Source organism: Mesocricetus auratus, unplaced genomic scaffold (assembly GCF_017639785.1).
Source record: "Mesocricetus auratus isolate SY011 unplaced genomic scaffold, BCM_Maur_2.0 Super-Scaffold_100013, whole genome shotgun sequence".
Taxonomy (NCBI): domain Eukaryota; kingdom Metazoa; phylum Chordata; class Mammalia; order Rodentia; family Cricetidae; genus Mesocricetus; species Mesocricetus auratus.
Genome location: NW_024429196.1, coordinates 78,953,840 through 78,974,371, shown reverse-complemented (window position 1 = coordinate 78,974,371; position 20,532 = coordinate 78,953,840). Strand labels below are relative to the sequence as shown.

The window sequence follows — 20,532 nt, the reverse complement described above, 5'->3', positions numbered from 1 at the left end:
AACCAAACAAGCAAACCTTCTACCAGGAAAAGGATGGTCGCCCTGTGTGCCCTTGAAGGCAGTCACATGGCCTAGGACACTGGCTCCTTCAAGCTGCTAGATTATTTGGGAGAATCGACACTGAAATTCACATGAATCTGACATCTGTCAATCTGGATGTAAAGCTTTGGATTTCAAGCCACAGTCAGCTCCTTGCAGAGAAGGAGAAAGGACAATGGCTGCAGTTTCTTAGCATGCACAGTCAATACTGCAGAGGTTGCTAGGCAACAGCAGAAAGGCTGTCAAACATCCCCTGGTGCATCCAACGGAATAGGAAGGAGCAACCCAAGCCACTGCAGAGAGGTGAGAGGCTGCGCAGCCCTGGAAGATGTGCTCGGTTTGACATCGCTTAAAAAGGGAGACACAAAACATAGATCCTTTTGTCACGGTCAGAGTGGAGTGATGGACATCTTCCTCCGGGAGTAGTTTAGTTCTGAATACATTTGCAACTGGACCAAATCCCTACAAGCCAGTGTGCCCAGGCTGCAGGGGGGTTCTGCTCAAGGTCTGCAATTATTCTGACCTGATTCACAACAGAGCTCACAAAGACACAAACTCTGAGTGCCAGAGAGTCGTCATGGTGCCCTGACTGAAGCCTGGGTTATAGTAGGTTTTAACAAACATGTTTTTTTTCCCATTTGTTTTTCCAAGACAGTGTTTCTCTATATTGCTTTGGAGGTTGTCCTGGAACTCACTCTGTAGACTAACCAGGCTGGCCTCAAACTCACAGAGATTTGCCTGCCTCTGCCTCCCGAGTGCTGGAATTAAAGGCGTGAGCCACCAACGCCCCGGCTAACAAACATTCTTACTTAAGGTCATTGTTACGAAACTCCTTGGGCCTGTGGTCGTGGGGTAGGAGTAAAATTTTAATCTGCATTTCCTTTGTCCTTCTTATTTCAGGTGACAATTTCGTTTTATCTCCAAGTAGACCGGCAAAGAGAAGTCAGGATCTGACAAAGGGGTCAAGTAAGTACCTTTCCATTTGAACCCCCTAGCAGCGGCGTTTAATGAGCAAACATTGATCGCGGGTCATCAGTTTACACAAACGTCCTTGGCAAAGCCGGAAGACACATGAAGAATGGGAGCTAAGTCTGATTGGAGGAATTTGAGCTGTAGTTAGGACTTCAGCAAGAGGAGGGGCTGACTGACTAAGCTAATGGAAGGAGACCCACACGAAGCACGCTGTGAACACGGGAGCAGGCCAGCAAGTGGTCTTCTGAAGCCCGGCCGAGATTGGCCAGGGTGGGTGAAGACCTACCTGAGAACAAGCAGTTGATCCCTCACTGTGAGTAGACCGGGCCAGCCACTTGCTTTGTGTGTACGTGTGTGCGTGCGTGCATGCGTGCGTGCGTGCGTACGTGTGTGTGTGTGTGTGTGTGTGTGTGTGTGTGTGTGTGTGTGTGTCTGCTCAAAAGGGATCTGGGTGCACAAGCCTCGAATCCACTGGATTTAGCCACACGGTACCTTTCCTTACAGGCATTGCAAGGGTACAGAGAAGAAGCCAGAACAAGGCAGGGACGAGAGACCAGAGTTACTGGAAACACTGCTGGATGCCAGCATATCTGGCCAAGGTCTGTCAGCCATCCCACACAGCCCTTTAGAAACCCCTGGTCATCCAGGATTTTCACATACTTGGGGGGGGTGTCACGTGTACACCACTGTGATGTGAACTCAGGGTTGAATCCTTGTCCAGGCTTCCTGACTGGCTGCCAAATAGAGTGTAACACACACATCCAGTATGGGCTAAAGTCTTCACTTTGCTCATTTGATACAAACGGCTCCGTTAAGGACAGACACTCCCCTGTGACTCTCCCAGCCTCAACACTTGCTCCTCCATAAAGCTGCAAAAAATAGCAATGCATTTGGTCTCATGTATCCCCCAGAGGTAAAGAAGATTGAAGAAGAAAAGCAGAAACTAGAGCTAAGATGCTGCCAAATGCCCCGAATGCCATGTGAAAAAAAAAAAAAAGGGAAACTTTGTCAACAGACAGCAGAAAAGAGGTAAGAAGAGGAGTGGGAATGAATGACCTCCACCAGGCGCCATGGCCCTTCCTGGGCCAGCGTCTAGCCCATCAGGCCTCACATCTCTTTAGAACAGCCCCCTCCTTTCTCGAGCTTCCATCCATTTTCCTATATTGAAGACATAATGTATATTTGACAGCTGATACTTTCTAGAGTCGTTGGCCCTTTAGCCGTTGAAATGCGTGGCTCTTGGGGGGGGGATTCTGAGAGTTTAAGAGCATCATGGTAGAAACCCTGCATTCGCTAAGGTACTAGAATCTAAAGGAGATGCCACCATACTTCTTGGTGGAATTACGTCTATGCTGTAAAACAGTACTCTGTGGCTTCAGACAGCTTGGAAGGGACAAGTATAGATGGCACATAGGAAAAAAAAAGACAGTGCAACAGAGTCAATATTCCCTCCTTCTAGAATCTAGAAAAATGTAACAGATCCCCAGTAGTGGAGACACCACCATCCGGAGTCAGAGGAGAGGGGCTTGCACTGTAGCCTGGCTGGTTGAATTCTGTTTGATCCCATTGACCTGGATCGAGTGTTTTGTTAGTAAAACTTTAAAAAAAATCTTGGATCTAGTTGTGGCCTGCAAACTGGGTGGCTGCCCCCCCCAGAATCACTTCTGACAGACAGTTGAATGCGCCCCAAGGGTCCTTCTGACTACTCATGTGGGTGAAAGAATCTAAAACGTGTGTACCGTTGAAGACACAGTGCACTCCCAGATTGGTCACTAAAATACAACAAAGCTAAACCCCCACACTTTAGTGAGACCGTGAACAAGGAGATATTCAGGAATGTTCCTTACCTTTACGGCTACCAAGATCTTATCCTGCTCAGGACAGAGGTTGTAGCATTCTGCGAGGAAAACTTTCCCGAAGGCGCCTTCACCAAGCTCCCTCTTCAGAACGATGTTGTGTCTCTTGATGTGTTGAACAACTGTAAAACCAAAACACTTGTCACTCAACGGCATCTGTAAGATTTGTCACACCCTGTGTCTATTCCCTTCCCTTCTTCTCTTTTACTGTGTTTGGTGGAGGAACCACACCATCTGGGCCCTCGTAAGCAGCAGGGCTCCTATAGGGCTCCTTCGTGGATGCAACTTTTCATAAAACACTAGTGGTGATCAAGGTTTTGATGGGAATCATCCTCTCCAGTAATTCACCTTTCTGATCTCTGTGAGCCTTGAGGACTCCGGGAAGAGCTGTTCGTGAGTAAAAGGACACAGAGTAACATTCAGTGTGCTCGAAGCAGCAGCTGGACTTCAGGGGAGAGTCCATTAGGAGAGCGCCCTGTGAAGTCAAGGTCTGCCCAACTTAAGTCTTGACTTTGCTCCGTGGCTGTCAAATCCTCATCGGGAATTAAGCTGCCACTTTGTTCACTTCACACTCCAGTAAGACCCGGGCAAGCAATTTTGAGATCTGATTAACACATTAATTATTTTTCAAACAGGAGGGATGCTGGTGGCAGGGCGGTTAAATCCATAATTAATTTTATTGTCTTCAAAACTACTGTTGAAGACAGTTTTCCAGTGTAGAAATTAAAAGCAGAAGACAGACCTTCTCTTTAGGAAAAGGGCAGCAGTATTAGCTGACTTTGTTGTGATCTGGGGCATAGATTATCTGAAAATGTCCTTTGCCAATGTATTACCTCCAAACACAGTAGATATCTCGTTTATACTTTGGGTCACAAAGATTTTGTGATTGTCAATAAAGTCTACATACTAAATATTACTGAAGGATCTCGTTTCACAAGTTTGATGACACTCTCAGTTAACTAAAGCAATAGTACTAAATATGTATGCAACAAAGCAGTCCAATTCTCTGAAAGTCCAAGAATGGGAGAAAAAACAAACAAACAAACGACACATCAACAACAACAGAAAAGCCGCAGTCCGAAGTTTCCACACTATTGAGCTAGTAAGAGATTCTTGCCATGTTCCTCCGTGAAAACATCAGGTAAGTATCCTAATTTGCTTCACTAAGCCCCGCCCATCGCGAAGCCCCGCCCACGGAGCTTGCCACCCCAGCAGCGCTCTTTTTCCAGCCAGTGCTCAACCCTTGCAGTCCCTGTGCAATTCTCACATCAATGTCTGCAATTCCGCAAGCTTCCAGCAGCACCTAGGCTTTGTAGCCTTCTCAGATGAAGGCCACTCCCTGGCTCCTCCCAGCAGCTCAACACCCTCGTGGCTGCTTCGCCTGCATCCTGCTACAGTAGAGCCCCAGCTGTTCTGAAGCTTCTCTTGCATCCCCTCCGCCCCGTCCTTGGCTGACATCTTGAATTCTCCACTCGCCCAACCAAACCCCTGCCTCACGTTGTCTCTCTCGGGTCTCGGAGCTCTGGGAACGGAATGATTCCGAGACTTGCCTGAGCTCCAGGCGTACACCAGGCTGCTTGTGTTTTGGTGGTGAGGAGTTCACAGGCACAGAGAGACTTGGTTTAGCTCTTGGCTAGACCGTGAACTCAAAGTTCCTGGGAATGGGGGCCTCTCAGGAAGGAAGGCGCTTCACCTGGGTCCCATCCCCCTTTCACCCCATTCTCCTGAAAGGCCCTGTGATCGCTTGACTTGTTTCCCCTCAAGATATCCCAGTGGGGCAAGCCACAGACTCCACGATGAGTAAGTAAGAGTGATGGGGGAAGTCCTGTGTATATATCAATAAAGCACTGTTGGCCAATAGGGAAGCAAGGTAGGTGGGACTAGGAGTCCAGGAGGACTCTGGGTAGGAGAAACACAGGGAGTCAAGATGTAACCACCATAGGGATAAGAAGCCCAGAAACTTCTCCGGCAAGAGACATACTTAGATTAACAATTATGGGATAAATATTTAAGTCAGAGCTAGCCAGTAAGACACAAGCAAAGCCAACAGCTTCATAAATGTCTTGTATGTTATTTGGGGACTACAACTCGTCACAGCTCAGGTGACTGGTGGGGAAAAAACCAAGCTGCAGACAAGGAAAAGGCTTCACTCAACATAAGGGTCCATCGTGTAAGCAGGGAGAATCTTCACCTGCTTCCTTCCTCTAAGGTCGGTTACCCTCTTCTTTTCACTTTGGAAACTTGAGAAAAACCACTGCTAAATCAACATTGAAGATTAAGTGAGGGTCAGTTAGATGCCCCGGAGGGTAAGACCAAGCCTGACAGCTGAGTCTGATTCCTTCAGCCCACATGGTGGGAAGCACAGAGCTGACTCCTGTGTGCTGTCCTCTGCCAGACACACACACACACACACACACACACACACACATACACACACACACACACACACACACACACACGTTAATTAGTAATGAAAAATATCAATGATTAAGATTCCCATCTCCCGCCAGGCGTTGGTGTTGCATGCCTTTAATCCCAGCACTCGTGAGGCAGAGGCAGGCAGATCTCTCTGAGTTCGAGGCCAGCCTGGTCTACAGAGCAAGTTCTAGGACAGCCTCCAAAGCCACAGAGAAACCCTGTCTCGAAAAACTAAAAAAAAAAAAAAAAAAAAGATTCCCAACTCCCTCATAAACGGCTCCCTCTGTTTGAAGGAAACTGTGAGACAATAGTTGGCTCTGCTAGGTTTTCTTTGAAATTTATACGGTTCCTGTGCCCTCACTCCACTCCCCTGTCCCCAAGGAGATATCATTGATGGAATTTTCCAGACTGGAAATTTGGCGTCCTTGGTCATTTGCCTCGTGAGCAGTAGAAAGGAGACAATTTTCAGTATTACATTGCAATCATATTATCGGCAGTGAAAATAATGCATTGGGTCACAAAGTGGCTGTCCCGGCTTAACTTGCAAGCTGCCTCAAAAAACATTTAAATTCAATTCTTGGTATGGATCCCCCCTCCCCCAGAAGTAAAAATGCTATGCACACACAAAGGCAATAAAGTATCAATCCATGTCCATATCCATTATTACTGAATCTAAAACTAATAAAGATATAAATAACTACAGCTCTATCCACTTAAGGTCTCAAGCAGGAAATGTGTCTTCCCCATTTCCAGGATAATGACATTTCGTAGAAACCTTGGCCCCATGGACGCAGCCTGCCTAGCACGTGGGTCTTTAAGTGAACTCTATTGAGTGTCCTGCTCATGCCAAGAACTAAGCAGCCTGATGTTTCCTTTTTTTTTTTTTTTTGGAAAACAGTGTTTATAGTTCTGGGGAGGAAGCTGCGGAACGGGGGGACTCTAACCCTCCTGTCTACCCGCAGTCCCAGGGTCCGGTCTACTCTCGCAGTGGCGTTTGTAGACCGATCTTTGTGGTATCAGGCAGACTTCACCACCATCAAGATCACCCCCTGCTGACGTTGCAGTGAAATAAACGGTTCACTGGGGACGATTCTTTCTACTGGAACACTTCAGACCTCCACATTGGCCACCCGTCTGTAAGCGTCTGAACACCTCATGATGTTAGAACACCTCATGATGTTACTTTATTAGGAAACTGACGAGCAAACACGAAACACGACAGTGGAGGGTGAAATAGGCTGTCATGCGATTGACAACAGTTGGGTGCTAACACTGTCTCAGTCCGCAGCAGGACGTGGAGCCGGGAAAATGTGCCCAGCTTTCGGAAGTCGGTTTGTATGAAGATGGAAGCCACGCTCGCTCTGCACTTTCATCTGCGTTTTTATCCCCGTGCAGATTAGTGCTAAATCTAAAATAAACGTCTAGGATCACAGATGCAAGGCACCCGGACGATGAAAGGCTAAGTATACACAGATTGTTCTGTTGATGGGGTGAAACTTGTACCAGTACTGAGTCACCCTCAAGTTTATATCGAAACTGAAAAACACCCAGTGTGTGTTACTGTCAATTAGTTTTCCTACCCCACACAGCGAGGTCAAAAGCCACATCTATGTTACAGATGACATCACAGTTAATTGACTCCCCGGTGGTCATAGATAATCCACTTGTTTGGGCTTTTCCAAGCAGGGTTCCCACTGGAAGGAGGGAGGAGGTGCTTGCCTCATGCTGACTGCTATGGGATGTGAGGAGGCTTGGAGAGACCTCTGTCCTCAGGGCAGTCTTCTAGAGCATTCTTACCTCCATTTTCACATTAGGCAAAAACAAAGGGTTCTGATGAGAGCTCAATAACTCACCCGAGAGTCTACAGCCAGGAACGGGAAGGTTCAAATTCTTTTCACTATGACATTGGCTGTCTACAATCTTCTTATGACAGACAAACTGAAAGAAACAGTGTGAGCTTTGCTTTGCCTACTTGGGGAATCACAGGTCCACTTTTGTCAATTTAATTCAACAAACTATTATTAAACACCTACTGGTGATGCCTGGGAGTTTCCCCAGTGACAAGAAAAGGGATGGGTACATTATCCTTATCCTTTCAGGAGCTCACAAGCTAAATGTGCACGTGTCTATGACAGCATCTACTTACATCTCTGTTCACAAAATTCTTCATGTATTGAATAAGATATGAAGAGAGATGAACCTCGAGGGGCAAATCCAGGCAGGTAAAACACTACCAACAGCTAAGACAAGGGGCTGAGTAAATGCAGGTTTTGTGTCCCACATGGTTAGTAAGCCTAAGTCAAAACTTGACTTCACTTTTCCTTGCTGGAGAAGACCAAAGACCAACATAATTCTAAAAGTTTAGGCTTCATAAAGTAAAAAGCATAGACTCTTGTAGAGTAAAATTCTCATGACAATTAATTTCCAAAGGAATAAGCCAAGGTGATGTGATTTTACATGGGATTAGGCCAATGATTGATGCCCTTGACTCTGTCCCTACTGTAAGTAGGGAGTTTCCTAAGAGTCCCTGTGGCAGAGATCAGTGAAAAAGTGAACACAGGGGACTGGGAGGCGTCTCAGTGGTTAAGAGTACTTACTGCCCTTGCAGAGGACCCAGGGTCAATGCTAAGCCCTCAAGTGGCAGCTCATAACCTACTGGAATATCAGATCCTGGGACCCTAACACCTTTTTCTGGCCTCCTTGAGCATGTATATGGTACACAAACATACATGTGGGCAAAACACCCATATGCATTTTTTAATTAAAAAATTTTAATGAAATAAATATACAACACAAAAGTCCACCCTTGGCCTCAGCAGGGAATCCACATGGCCTCAATAGTGTAACCCGTGAGAGTATGAGCCTTTGGGTACACACAAGGTTGCTTTGGGCATGAAGCTGACAGATGGGTGTAATTTCCCTGAGCCCACTGCTGAGCCTAGATCACATTAGGTTACCAGAGTGCTTACATGAATAAATAAAAGCACGAGAAAGAGAAAACAATGGTGGGAAGAGCTTGAAAGCGGGGACAGAGAAAGAATAAGAAGGAGGGTAAGGAGGCAAAGCCTGGGTGTGTTTAAGAAATCGTGACTAGTCATGAACCCCCCCCCCCATAGCAGCAGGTGACACGGTGTGAGAGGAGGGTGGAGCCGGGCACCAAGTGCCTTGAGCAGCGCCCAAAGTCATGGATGGATTCTTACACATAGAGATAAGGACTTGAGGGTAAACGACCTCATTGTGCTTCCATTCCCTTGACTTTAAGTGGTTGATCTGGTGATAAATGGCATCTTGAGATTTCTCCAGGACATGCACTCTACAATCTATGGTTTATAATAATCTATTCATCTATCAGTCCATCAATACTGATATATCTATCTTCTATCTATCAATCAATCTATCTATCTATCTATGCATCTACCTACCTATCCACCCATTTGTTTGTCTATCTATCTGTCTGTCTGTCTATCTATCTACCTACCTATCCATCCATTTGTCTATCTATCTACCTACCTACTAACTATCCATTTGTCTATCTATCTATCCACCCATTTGACTGTCTATCTATTATCTATCTATCTATCTATCTATCTATCTATCTATCTATCCATCCATCCTCCATCCACACATTTCTCCATCTTTCACTCACCCACTCATTATTGTCTCAGTTCTAGGGAGCTAAAGCAGGTCTTTGCACATAGGGAAGAAGCGGCATGTACACAAAAACAAGGTTATCCTGGCTGTGGTAAAGGAAGCAGGGGTCCAGTTAGGTAGGGAGCTGCTGTAAAACTCGAGGGTGGACTCTGTCACCCATCTTTCCTCCCCAGATCCTTCGTCCTTCATGAGCACAGAACTCAGCATGGCTGGCTGTCAGCGACTCTGCTCCCCACTGATCACAATGATCCCAAAGGGAGCAGAGGGTGTCACCAAGGATTAATTCTCAGAGAATGTAAGAAAGGACACGTGGAGACAGAGGGACCCCAGTGGACTCATCGGAGGTGGGAGACAGGTCTGTAGATGATTCTGAGCAGAGGACAAGGCAGACAACCATCGATGGAGCAGTTAAGAGGAAGACATACAGACTGCTCTCTGGGGATTTAGGAGCAGCAAAGGGCAGGCTCGGAGGCGGTCAGATCAATCTAGAAATGGCATGAGGATGGGGACCAGGAAGGAGTCTATGGTTTGGGGTATGTGAGGGGTGATGGAGAGTGAGAAATTAAGTGGATGCCAAAACAAGAAGGAAAGGTAGAAGATAGGAGGGAAGGGAAGAAATAGGTGGGGATACCTGGTGGGGAGACCCTTAGGGCAGGTGCCGGGAGTCCTGGGTGGGGGGTACCGAGAACAGTGAGGATTCTGAGTGAACCACCCTCTGAGGGCTTCTGCCTTGACTCCCATTGTAGCCACAGGCCGCTGAGTAGTGAGCGGAGATTCAGGGCTCCCAAAAGCGTGCTAAGCACAAGTCATCCGAATTCTTTGAGCCAAGCCTTGCATTGGGTGCGGTGAAGGATAAGGCAGACTCTTGCAATGGTTTGTCCTTCCTGGGAGGGCAGCTGGCATCTGCTCGGATGCCTTGTGCAACAGCCAATAGCAGCAGCACTCTTCATCCCAGACCCAATTCCAGAACTCACTCCAAGGGGGGAGAATGGTCGTGAAGTGGGAACTGTGGTTCCTGTAACCTGAGCGTCACAGCAGGTGAGCAATGGAGGTATTCGAAGTTAAATTCAGTGTCTTGGCAGAAATGGGTAAGGGGGGGTGGGGTGGCAGAAATCTTTCAAGCTGTTAGACTGAAAGGAACACCACACTTCAAAATACACAGACGGTACATCCTTAGCTTTGACATCGCCGAACAGCCAAAATTATATCTGTTCTACACACTGGCACGTGGCAGAGTTGGATTGATTTGCCCTGACAGCTCTCCCTGCTGGGACAATACTTGTCAGTCATCCCTAGCAATGTTTGTATTTTCGAAAATCATTATGCATGATGATTGTACAGAGCCCTGGCAGGTAGGCCAGACAGTCTCCTCTGCACACCCTTCCGACCCTGAGTCCCTGAACTCTGAGGTTCTCCCTGCGTCTGAGGCTCCCAACCAAGCCTCCCGTGGCAGCCTGCCCACTGCCTCCCCCCTCCCCCAGGCGTGGGTATCACCCTTCATGTGTGGCTCTACTCTGGCGTCTGTTTCGTCTCCACTCCTATGCCTTGCTTCCTAGAGTTTTCTGATTCGTTTCTGTCGAACAGCGGTCCTTTGTCAAAGCACCTAGGAGAGGATTTGCGCCAAACGTTTTCACTACCTTATCCCACTCAGGAGCAGCCCAATAGAAGGCGTGCTGTGATGTAAATATCTGAGCATCTTCTGCATGTGCGCACGCTGCAGTGAGGAGGGAGCGGTGCAGTCAGAATGTGGTGCGTGGGGGAGGGACACCAAATGCTGAGCAACGGGGTGCTCAGGAGAGGCTTCGTGGGTCCCAGAGCCAACCTAGAGCCATCAGATTGGAACCCTCATGAGCAAAGTTCTGAACACCACAGAAAGGGACAGACATTTAGTTTAAAAAACAGAGAAACCATGGGATTTCCCAAGGCCTAGGACGTGACTGCTTCCAGAGCTGTTTTCTCGTGCTGTCGACTCTGCAACAGCTTCCTAAGAAAGTAGCCGAGCGACGGTCATACCCAACGATACGTGGTCAATTTCTGGAATCCGAAGGACCCCTGCTAAGATATTTGGATGCGTCCCAGGAGTTTTCCAGCTCCGCAAGGCCATGGCTTTCTATGCAGTGAACACGTGATGCAGCAGAGCCAATGACGGCTCTTCAGCGTGCTCACGTGACGACTAACATCCTTGAGGTGGGGTGGGGGTCGACGCTTCCAGAATCTCTCCCACCCCGGGCCCTGTCACTCACCCTTTAAGCACGTGTGTAAACGGGGCAGCGGTCGGTGCCTTGGAACAGTAGAGAGTGAGGGAGAGGAAGGGAGCTGAGTGGCATCCATTATGTATCAGCTGCGTGCTAGGCGCTGTGTTAAACATTTTTGTCTACGTTATCATATCCAGACCTCCTGAGTGCCCTGGGGAGAAACTCCATTCTCCATTTGCATAGTAATGGAATGAGGGGAGTTGTCAAGTAGCCACACACCTGGGAACTGAGCAAAGATGCTAAGGTTTGGCTTCGAAGCCCAAGAAAATACTTCCTGCCTCTCACAGACTGTGGTACTCATCATCTTTCCCTTGATGAGTACAGTTTAGTTGGGAGATGGCCAGTACATAAATAACAGCTATGAAATACAAAGACTGCCATGACAGAGATGAAATATGTAGGGTTAAGAGTTTTTAGATGTTTGGATAAAGGCCCTTTGGTACACGGTTGAAGGCTGGCAGCTGAGTCATTCCCATTTTCCATTGCAAGCTGTGTAGGACAGCAATGTTTGTCTAAAGGAGAGCATTGTTGGATGTAACAAATTATGACATTTCCAGAATGCCAGGATGTCACTGACTTGATCACACCCTGGTCTTTCATGTGGAGGCGTGTCTGCAATGAAGCCCAAAGCCAAAAACTATTTAGGTCAAAACAAATGAAGTTTCCATCCATGCAGGCCAAACCAGACAGATATTTGCTGTTTGATCTTGCTCAACTGAATCTATCACTCCGTCTTCTTTTCTAAAAGGACTTTTTGAATTTCAAAGAATTCATATGTATGTGTGTATTATGTGTGTATGTGTGTATATATGAATATTTTATATACTAATTTAGAGAAAATAAACAGTTAAAGTAATATGTGCTCATGGCAACAAATTAAGTAACATCAAAGTTTCTGAATGAAAACGACTAGAACCTTCCACACCCTTCCCTGCCCTTAATCTCACTTCCCAGGTAACTTGATTATTGGTTTTCTGGGGATCATCTCCGTGGCTCTATTCAGCCTTCTTACATTATTGAATCTGTCAAAACCGTTACATCGGTATTTAAACCATAATGACACAGTAAGTGTCTTAGGATTCTAAAAGCAAACTCACCCTGTCATTCATTGCCTTCTCTCTCAGGGGTCCATTGTCCCCACATTCAGTTGATCTCAAATCCTACTTAGACCTGTGATTAAAAGTTGGACGGTCGGTGTAGTTTCTTGTGCCCTGACGCCAGTTATGGAGCCTTTATGAACAACAGGAGGCCTGGCTAGGATTGGGCCATTGGCAAGCATGCAGACAGACCTTGCTTTAGAATGAGCACTTCTACACGCAAGAGTAAAGACAATGATCTTGGGGGGGCTCTGAAGTCCTCTAAGCCAGCACCATTTAGAGCATTTTAGAGAGGGATTTTGGGAGCTGTTCCCCCTCCCCAAGAATAAATGTTGACTGCTTGATACTCTAGAGGTGCAGATCTTTGACACAGCTGTCCCTCCCCTGTGGTTAAGCCACACCCCTTGCACCCACTGGCATCAATCCAGAGTCACTCCAGGTCCCAGTGGACATGGCAGGCCTGTGTCCACTGCAGACCCCAGGTTCTGAGCTGAGCACATTTCATGCATGAGCATGGTACTTCATTTCCAGAGGTCTTAGAGAACCCAACTATGAGGGCATCCATTGGCTTGCCTGCACTTCAGTGTTACAAGGAGCAAACAGACACGCTCGGCTCACTGACCGAACCCGCCTCGCCTTCAGTGGGTTTCTAAGCTTGTGCTGCCGAAAGCTTCCACAGCAGATGGAACGCTCTCCAAGAGCTCAGACAGGATAGGGGCCTGAAGGCCTTAGGCAGCCCACTCATTTAATAAGTGAAGACAGCAAGGAGCCAAGTGTTAAGTTCCCAGAGCTGGTAGGTCCCAAAATGCATCTGGCCGACTTTAATCTGCATCATTTGCATTATTCTCTGACCCTTCTCACTAGAAAGAAGCGTTTACTAAAGAAACACAATGACACACAGCTCAGATGTGTAAGAACAGAGGAGAGTGGGGGAGAAAATGGCTCTCTGCAGCCAATGGAATATTCCAGAGTCTGTTCTTAGCACACAAAGTACCTCGCCTCTGAAGGTGGCATTATTTATTCCCATGGGTTCCCTTGCCTGGTCACACCATCCACCTCGTTATTTAAAAAAACATTTATTATTTTTATTTTATGTGTATGGGTGCTTTGCCTATGTGTATGTCTATGTACTACATTCGCGCAGTGCCCACAGAGCCAACAAGAGGGGGTCAGGTCCTCTAGATCTGGCATTATGGATGGTGATTAGCTACCATGGAGGTGCTGGGAGCCAGGTCTCTGTTCCCTGCAAGAGCAACAGGCGATGTTAACCTCTGAGCTCTCTCTCCAGCCCGGTACACCATCCATCATGATGAATCGCAAGGCTCCGAGTGTAAACTTGTGTGATAAACCCTAGGTGATGGCAACGATTTTTCTCTTATTTTGTCGTTTGAGAATCCCATCCTTACACCCTGTGCTTTGCTGCAGCCCCCCCGTACCCCTCTTTTAACTCCTCCCTTAGCCCCTGCTGCTCTTCACTCCCAGTGGAATGTTTGCTATTTCTTTGAACCCACTGACTCCACTTAGCCCGCCAGTGTGTGTCTCGGGAGAGTGGCAGCCTCTGGTTTCTGAGCTGAGAGCCGATGTGTGATATGAGGCACGGAACCCGGGCTTCTTCCCTCTCTGTCTTATGATGAGGGCTTGTTCTCTGTCATTCTGCCACCTGGAAAACCTCCAGACCCTGCAGCCGGCATCACAGACCCCACTTGCAAGGATGAAGATAAAAGGCATGAAGCCAAGACATAACTATGTAAACACACAGATTCGGAAAAGAGCATAGTTCTATCCACGAGGCTCCGGGGGCCTGCAGGGGATGCCGCAGAGGGTCAGGCCAGTCGTCATCCACTACTGGTTCCTCGGGTTTGTGATGGAGTCCTGTGCAGAAGCTGTGTCCTCTTGACAGTGCTCTTCTAAAGACAGCGGTTCAGCCTGGGGGTAAGAGTCTTATCCTTTCACTTAGTGTGGGTTTAGGACCGTCAGGTCCGGAAGTATTGCAGTTCTGTCAGTGATGGTGAGTCCGTGTGGTTGAATCCCATGGACAGCTGAAGAAGAAATCGTTAGCTGACACCTGTGGCTCCATGGTCCTGATGCAGCACATCAGAAGACGGTGGGGCTTTGGACCGGCGAGGAGAGCGTGTCTGTTTGTTCCCTAGTTACCACTGTGCAGTGGACGAGAGGTGGACATTCCAGGGGGTGAGGCTTCTCAGCGTGTTTCTAAGCAAAGCTGCCCGCAGGGTCACTGTGCCAGGGTGTGAGCCAGGGGTGAGGGATGCCCCACTCAGATGCTCTTGGAGGAGACTGTGATGGGGCTGAACTCTCCTGTGTGATGAATCCTGAAGTGGCTGCGTGGTAGGGCCGGCAAGTACACTGGTGTGGAAAGGGGAAGGTGTGGGAACGGGCTAGACAGAGGGAGGAATCGCAGCGACGGTGCTATGCCTCGCCACCTTCAGTCCAACGGAGACCAAAGAGCCCATCATTGCCCCAGCCCTGTGGTCAGCCACAGCCCCAGCCCCACTGAGAAGCATTGGGGAGAATTCGCCTTCTGAGGAGCATCAAACTGTCTGTATGAAGAGTGAGGGCCTCACCTTGGGTCTCTGCTATGGGCACCCACGTAAAAGTACCCCAGCCAACCAATTGCAGTCCTTTGCTACACATGACCTCTCGGCTGCCAATTGACTGGCACGTTACTGCCTCTTTTTGATTACAGATTAGCTAATGCTTTGCACACTGACTGGAAAGCTTCACCCTCACTTCAAAGTGTGTTCCTTCCACTTCTAAATAAAAAAGGTGGCTGAAAAGTAGCTCATCATATTACGCGGGCAATCACCTCATGTACCTTGTATCTAGCCTGGCCTTTGACTATACGAGGAAACGGCACTGGGCAAGGGGCTGTCTCAAGTACCCCCTACAATGACCATATATCCAAATTGTGGGTGCATTGCATGACTGATACGAGGTTCTGCAAGAAACAAAGTCCTCCTTACACGGTGTCCCTCTGCCTTACCGTTGCACGCATTAAGACAACATGATGGTTAAGAGTGTGGTGTGGTAAACCCAGACATAACTGTCCTGCCTACACAGGAAGCAGTGAACAGAACAGAAGGTGAAAACCATTGGGGGGGGGAATCAGAGCCCCGTGTCCAGGTGGGGATGGGAAACCGAATTAAAAACAAGATGGAAACCTCATAACCCCAAGCTGACTACGCGGCTCACAGAGAGTCACTTGATACGTTTGTCCCCTTTGATTTCTTCCCTGTTGGGCCCTATAGAGGGAAACAAACATGTTCTAAGTAAAAAGCGCTCAGAGCAATTAAATGTTCCACAAATGTTATACGGCATGACCACTGCTACTGAGCAATTTGGCACTCAAGATTCCACAGTGCCTTATGGACACGTTTTATTGGTTCCATTTAAAGTTAAACATCACGGACAAGCCACAATAATAGTGTGTGGCTCTTGGAGCACTTCAAAGCTCGTAAAGAACTTTCCCATGCTATTTTATTTGAACATCGAAACAGCTCTGTGAAAATCTCCAGAGCTCCACTTGACAGCTGAGGAAATGGAGGTTTAAAGAGGCCACAGGCTCTTCTCCGCCATCAGCGCCCAGCCTCCAGCCCAGTTCGGGGAGGTCCAGTCAGTGCCCAAACTCCAGCCTGGCTTCGGGTAGTCCAATGTTGTCTACTCGAAAGAAGCATGGTAGGTATTCTGGAAGGGCAAGGCAGCAAAGCGAACAAAAAAATTCTTCCTGGAGACAAAATTTGTCGGTGAAACATGGATGTCGGTGTGAGATGCTAGTGTGGGAATCACACCAAACGTTTGCCCACCGGAGGGTTATGAACTCCGGGAAGAAAGTAAAAAAAGCCTATGCAGATGGTGACTACTGAAAAGGCTTTGTGAAGGAAAGCACCTGGGCGGGAGGGAGTGGGGAAAAGAGTAATTTGAACAGGAGAGGGTCCCTAGGTGATGGGGCAAGGCGCGATGAGGGGTGTGCTCACACAGCTGAGGAATAACAAAGGGAGAGAGAGAGAGAGAGAGAGAGAGAGAGAGAGAGAGAGAGAGAGAGAGGGAGAGGAAGAGGGAGAGAGAGAGAGAGAGAGGGAGGGAGAGAGAAAGAGCCACGCTTGCATGAGTGGCATAGACTGCATCACACAAGTAAACGGGAGCTGTCGATGGCTCAATGGCTCGTAAGTGGCCAGGGGCCATTACACTGGCAGCAATGAGCATGATGCGTTCGGTGAAAGCGCTCAGAAGCAGGGAGACGGTAGCAGGGATGTGGCTGCACTAATGACAGCATGTGTGTCTGTTTGTTTTGATGTTCTAGAGTATAGTGGTAGCAAGGAAGACATAGAGGTGCTATGGATCCTGTGAGCCTTATTATCTAATAATCAGAACAAGGTAATTATTGATTCACCTATGACAATTCACATAACTTTCAGAAACAAGTCTCTTTTTAAAACAATCTGCTCTCAACCACACTGCCAACCTTATTAAAGCTAAGAGTTCATTAAATTTCAAATAAGTTTAACATAAAGGACCCCTTGTTTCATCCCTTCATCTTCAATCCAAGAAGACTTCTCATAAGTAAAGCGTGATAAGCCCTGTTTGCATAAACACCTGTGAAGGTCGTTATGAACTCAGTGACAGACTGATCCCAGCCTGTGACAAGGATATCAGGCAGCACTTTACACTGGACCCACACCGGATTCCTGAGATAGAGGTAGAGATGGGATGTGTAGCTAGAGTTTCTTTCCAGTCTGGTCCTGCGGCTGTTAGCCCCAAATAAAAGCATGGATGCTATATTAACTATAAAACTGTTGGCCGATGGCTAGGGCTTCTTACTGGCTAGCTCCCTCTTAATTATTAACCCATAACTACTAATCCATGTACTTCCACATGACCATATCCTACCAGAGAATGCCTGGCACATCCTGCCTTCCCGGTCTCTGCATGGCATCTCTCTGCATGGCATCTCTCCACGGCCTCCTTCTGCCTTCCTCTCCCAGCCTTCTCTGCATCTGGCAGCCCAGCCTGTGCTCTGCCTGGCTATTGGCCAACCAATCAGTGTTTTATTCATCAACCAACGAGGGAAACATATACACAGAAGGATGTCCCCCGTCGGGGATGAGAGCAGACGCAGAGAAACACCAGGACTAGAGTCGTGGCACTGTGGTGGAAGTAAACTATAGTCTGTGTTAACACATTTGGGAGCGAGCCTTGGAAGGCAGGGTTAAGTAGGAAGGACGGTCTCCCGTGATGGCATTGGCAATGCTATTTCTAAACTGGAAGAAAACTCTAAAGTGGTTCATCACACTCTGAGGAGCAGAGGAACTAGGTGAGTGAAGTGTGTGGCTGGCATGGGCGCGGCCATACCAAGGACCTCACCTCAGCCCTGTGGGAGGGGCAAAGCTTTCCCTGGGTGAGGCTCAGGGGGATGGCAGAGCCTTCCTTTAATTCATGTGTAGATGTCAGTGTGCATAAAAATGTCTACCGTGGCCGCCTCTCCCTAGATGTGTATGACATGCAGACTGCTCCCCCACAGAGAGGGCTTCTGCAGACATTAGCTAGCCCATCTCCTTGTCCATCCATGTTAATATCCATGCCTCCTGCTTATCTGCGTGTAGTAATGTCCCTTCATGTTCAGCCGTGTGCTCCTTGCTTCCCACTCAACCATTTACAATAAACACACGGAGCTTCTGGTGTGCTGTGGCTTCTCCATCAAGGGACCCCGCCCACCCTGTCCCAGGTGTTCTGTATCTGTGTGTCTGTTGTTTCTCTGCTCCCTCACAGGCCCTCAGGTCGGTCTCTGGAGAGGGGCAAGGATGTGAATTGCCTTTGTCATGCTGGAAAGCAGCAAGAGGCCTCCAATAGCAGACGGTGCATGCCCTTGGACTTCGAGCCTCCGCAACAATGAACTAAATAAATCTCTATATTTTTATAACATAACTGATCTCCAGTCTGGTCTAATAGTAACAGCAAATGGACTAAGACAGATGGAGAACCTAGGTCCTAATACTTGGCTGCCCAGCCTCCTGGCCGCCAAGGTGCTTGTCGCCGTGTCTTTCCAGCAACTGTTGTTTTATGCGGTCCCAAAGTAAGAGGCCAACCCCTAAGCTGGTCGCTTTCTTTGGCATGGCCAGTAGGCTTGTAGTTGTGGTCATACACTGAGACAATATATATAGCTTTCATTTTATTTTTTTGTAATTCGAATTAACTTGGGATTTTAATTAAGGCTCACCCCCCCCCCCACCCTTTGAAGTTCAATAGCTGGGCTGTACTCTCAACTGGCGGTTTGGCGTGTGAGCCACCTCACTTGACTTAGGCACGTGGGCATTACGCGTGCAAGCAGGCACCTCACACACTGAACTAGCAGCCGGCCGCCAGTCAGTGAAGCCACATCACCCTGTGACGGGGAAGTGTGAAATAAACTGCCTGGCAGGGGGTGGGCAGAGGCAGTTACCGTGCAACGAGTGTGAACAGGAGTTTCCCCCCTCCCCGCCCCCCCCCCCCCCCACTCCCAGGCCTTGCTGTTTAGTCAGTTTGTGGAGCAGAGGTGAGAGGGGACCTCACTGGGTGCAGAAGCCTGTGGAGGAAAAAGCTCTGTCTGTTGGTTGTCATTAAACGTGGTAACAGCCACGTGAGTCTGTCGCCCTGGGATTTACACTGGTCGGACAAGGCCAACGAATACCTGCTGTCCTCAGAGGAGGACAGGACACCTTCCTTGCACCACTGTCTGTAGTGATTCGAGAAGCAGAGCTCCCGCGGCAAAGATGCCAGAGCCGGAGCCTTGGCGTCTGTGAGCAGGGCAGTGGACAAGATCGGTCCCTGTAACAGTGTCTGCCGAGCATCGCACATCTCTCTCTCTCTCTCTCTCTCTCTTAGCCAGTTTGTTATGTTGCTTCATGCCAGGTGACTGCTGCTGGAGCCAAAAACGCCACCCACCCCGTCAGCTCTACCATTGCGTGTCTATGCACAGCTGTCGCTCCACCAGAATGACGTCTGCCCCAGACACACGCGACTCAGAAATGGTGACTAAAGACAGGCCCTTGAGCGCTTAATGATGTTTCCTGACGAAAATAGAGACTTCTGAAACAGGCATGTCGATTTGGGACCAGACGCCTGCGCACGATGCTCAGTGCTATTCACTGTCTCACACGACGTCATCGCACTGCCCAGGAAGACTTCTTCTGTGTCCCCAACGTCACACTTCTATTCTAAACCAAGCAGAGCAAACAGTGGACCTGGGTATTCAAATAAGAAACACCCCCACGTCCACATGAAGAGCCGTTGGCAATTGATGGCTGCAGGGTGAGGACGGGTCAGCTTCCTTCAGGGATGCTGTCCCTAAAGGGCTGCCCCTGCTCTACCAGATGGCCCTATGCCCGTGCATACACACACAGTAGCACTGTGTGGACTACAGCGCATTTAAAAAGAGCATACGGAGATGAGAAGGAACAGCGATGAGGGGGGTGAGGGGATCATTGGAGGGAGGAGGATGGGGGTGGGTTTGATCAAACATGTTATAAGCATGTATGAAATTATCAGGTGATTAAAATTAATAAACAATAAAGAGGAAGTGCGTGGGAAGTGGGAAGGGAAACCACGGGACACAGCGGAGTTGGAGCCTGGGAGACAATTAGCTGGACCAGGAGGAGGGAATGTGACGGGCTCCACACACAGGAGCTGGCAGCCCTAACTAATTAGCAACAATTAATTTCATGGTAGGAGCAAGAACACATGTATTATGTCCTATAAACGCTTAATAGATGTCACCGTAAATCACTCTCATCTCTCCCTCGAAACTCAACTTGCAAGCCGGATGACTCTAAATCTTCTGGAATTAACAAAATAGAGCTAACTCCCGATTCTTGTTATCAAAGAAATACCCCCCCCCCAGTGCCATCACTTGGCCAGCCACTAATCACTATTGTTTTATCTCCGGTCGGTCGAATCAGGCACAAGTGCCCGTTGATAAAGGAGGGTCACGGAGCGCCTCCCTTGTATTCGCCCCTTATCTCCTTTTCTTCACCCCTCTTCCCCTTCCATCTCTGTTCCTGGTCGGCCAACACCTACCCCTCCCTTTGCTCCCTTTCCCCAGTAAACTCCGCGTGGGTTTTGTTGAGTTTTGTGGTTTTCTTTTCATCTCATCCAGCTGCAGGAAAACAACAGCAGCCCAGCCGGGCAGGAAACTTTGAGGCAATAATAACTCTCCAGGAAGCTAGCGTCACGGGAAGACCAGGTCTGCTCACT

The 20,532-nt window shown here is 48.3% G+C and overlaps 1 protein-coding gene and 1 long non-coding RNA gene across 5 annotated transcripts in view; one reads left to right on the top strand and one right to left on the bottom strand.

Annotated features, from left to right (window-relative positions):
* Positions 1-20,532, bottom strand: part of Ntrk2 (neurotrophic receptor tyrosine kinase 2) — a 337,851-nt gene that overhangs the window by 90,368 nt on the left and 226,951 nt on the right. For all 4 annotated transcript variants that reach the window (XM_005078411.4, XM_013119299.3, XM_013119298.3 and 1 more), the window contains exon 14: positions 2,859-2,989. In XM_005078411.4, the coding sequence (XP_005078468.1) occupies positions 2,859-2,989 (131 nt within the window). The remainder of the gene's footprint in view (positions 1-2,858; positions 2,990-20,532) is intronic.
* On the top strand, positions 814-3,778 carry LOC121143690. The gene is made up of 3 exons (XR_005881011.1): positions 814-1,324; positions 1,516-1,610; positions 1,923-3,778. It is a non-coding gene; the product is annotated as an uncharacterized LOC121143690 (long non-coding RNA).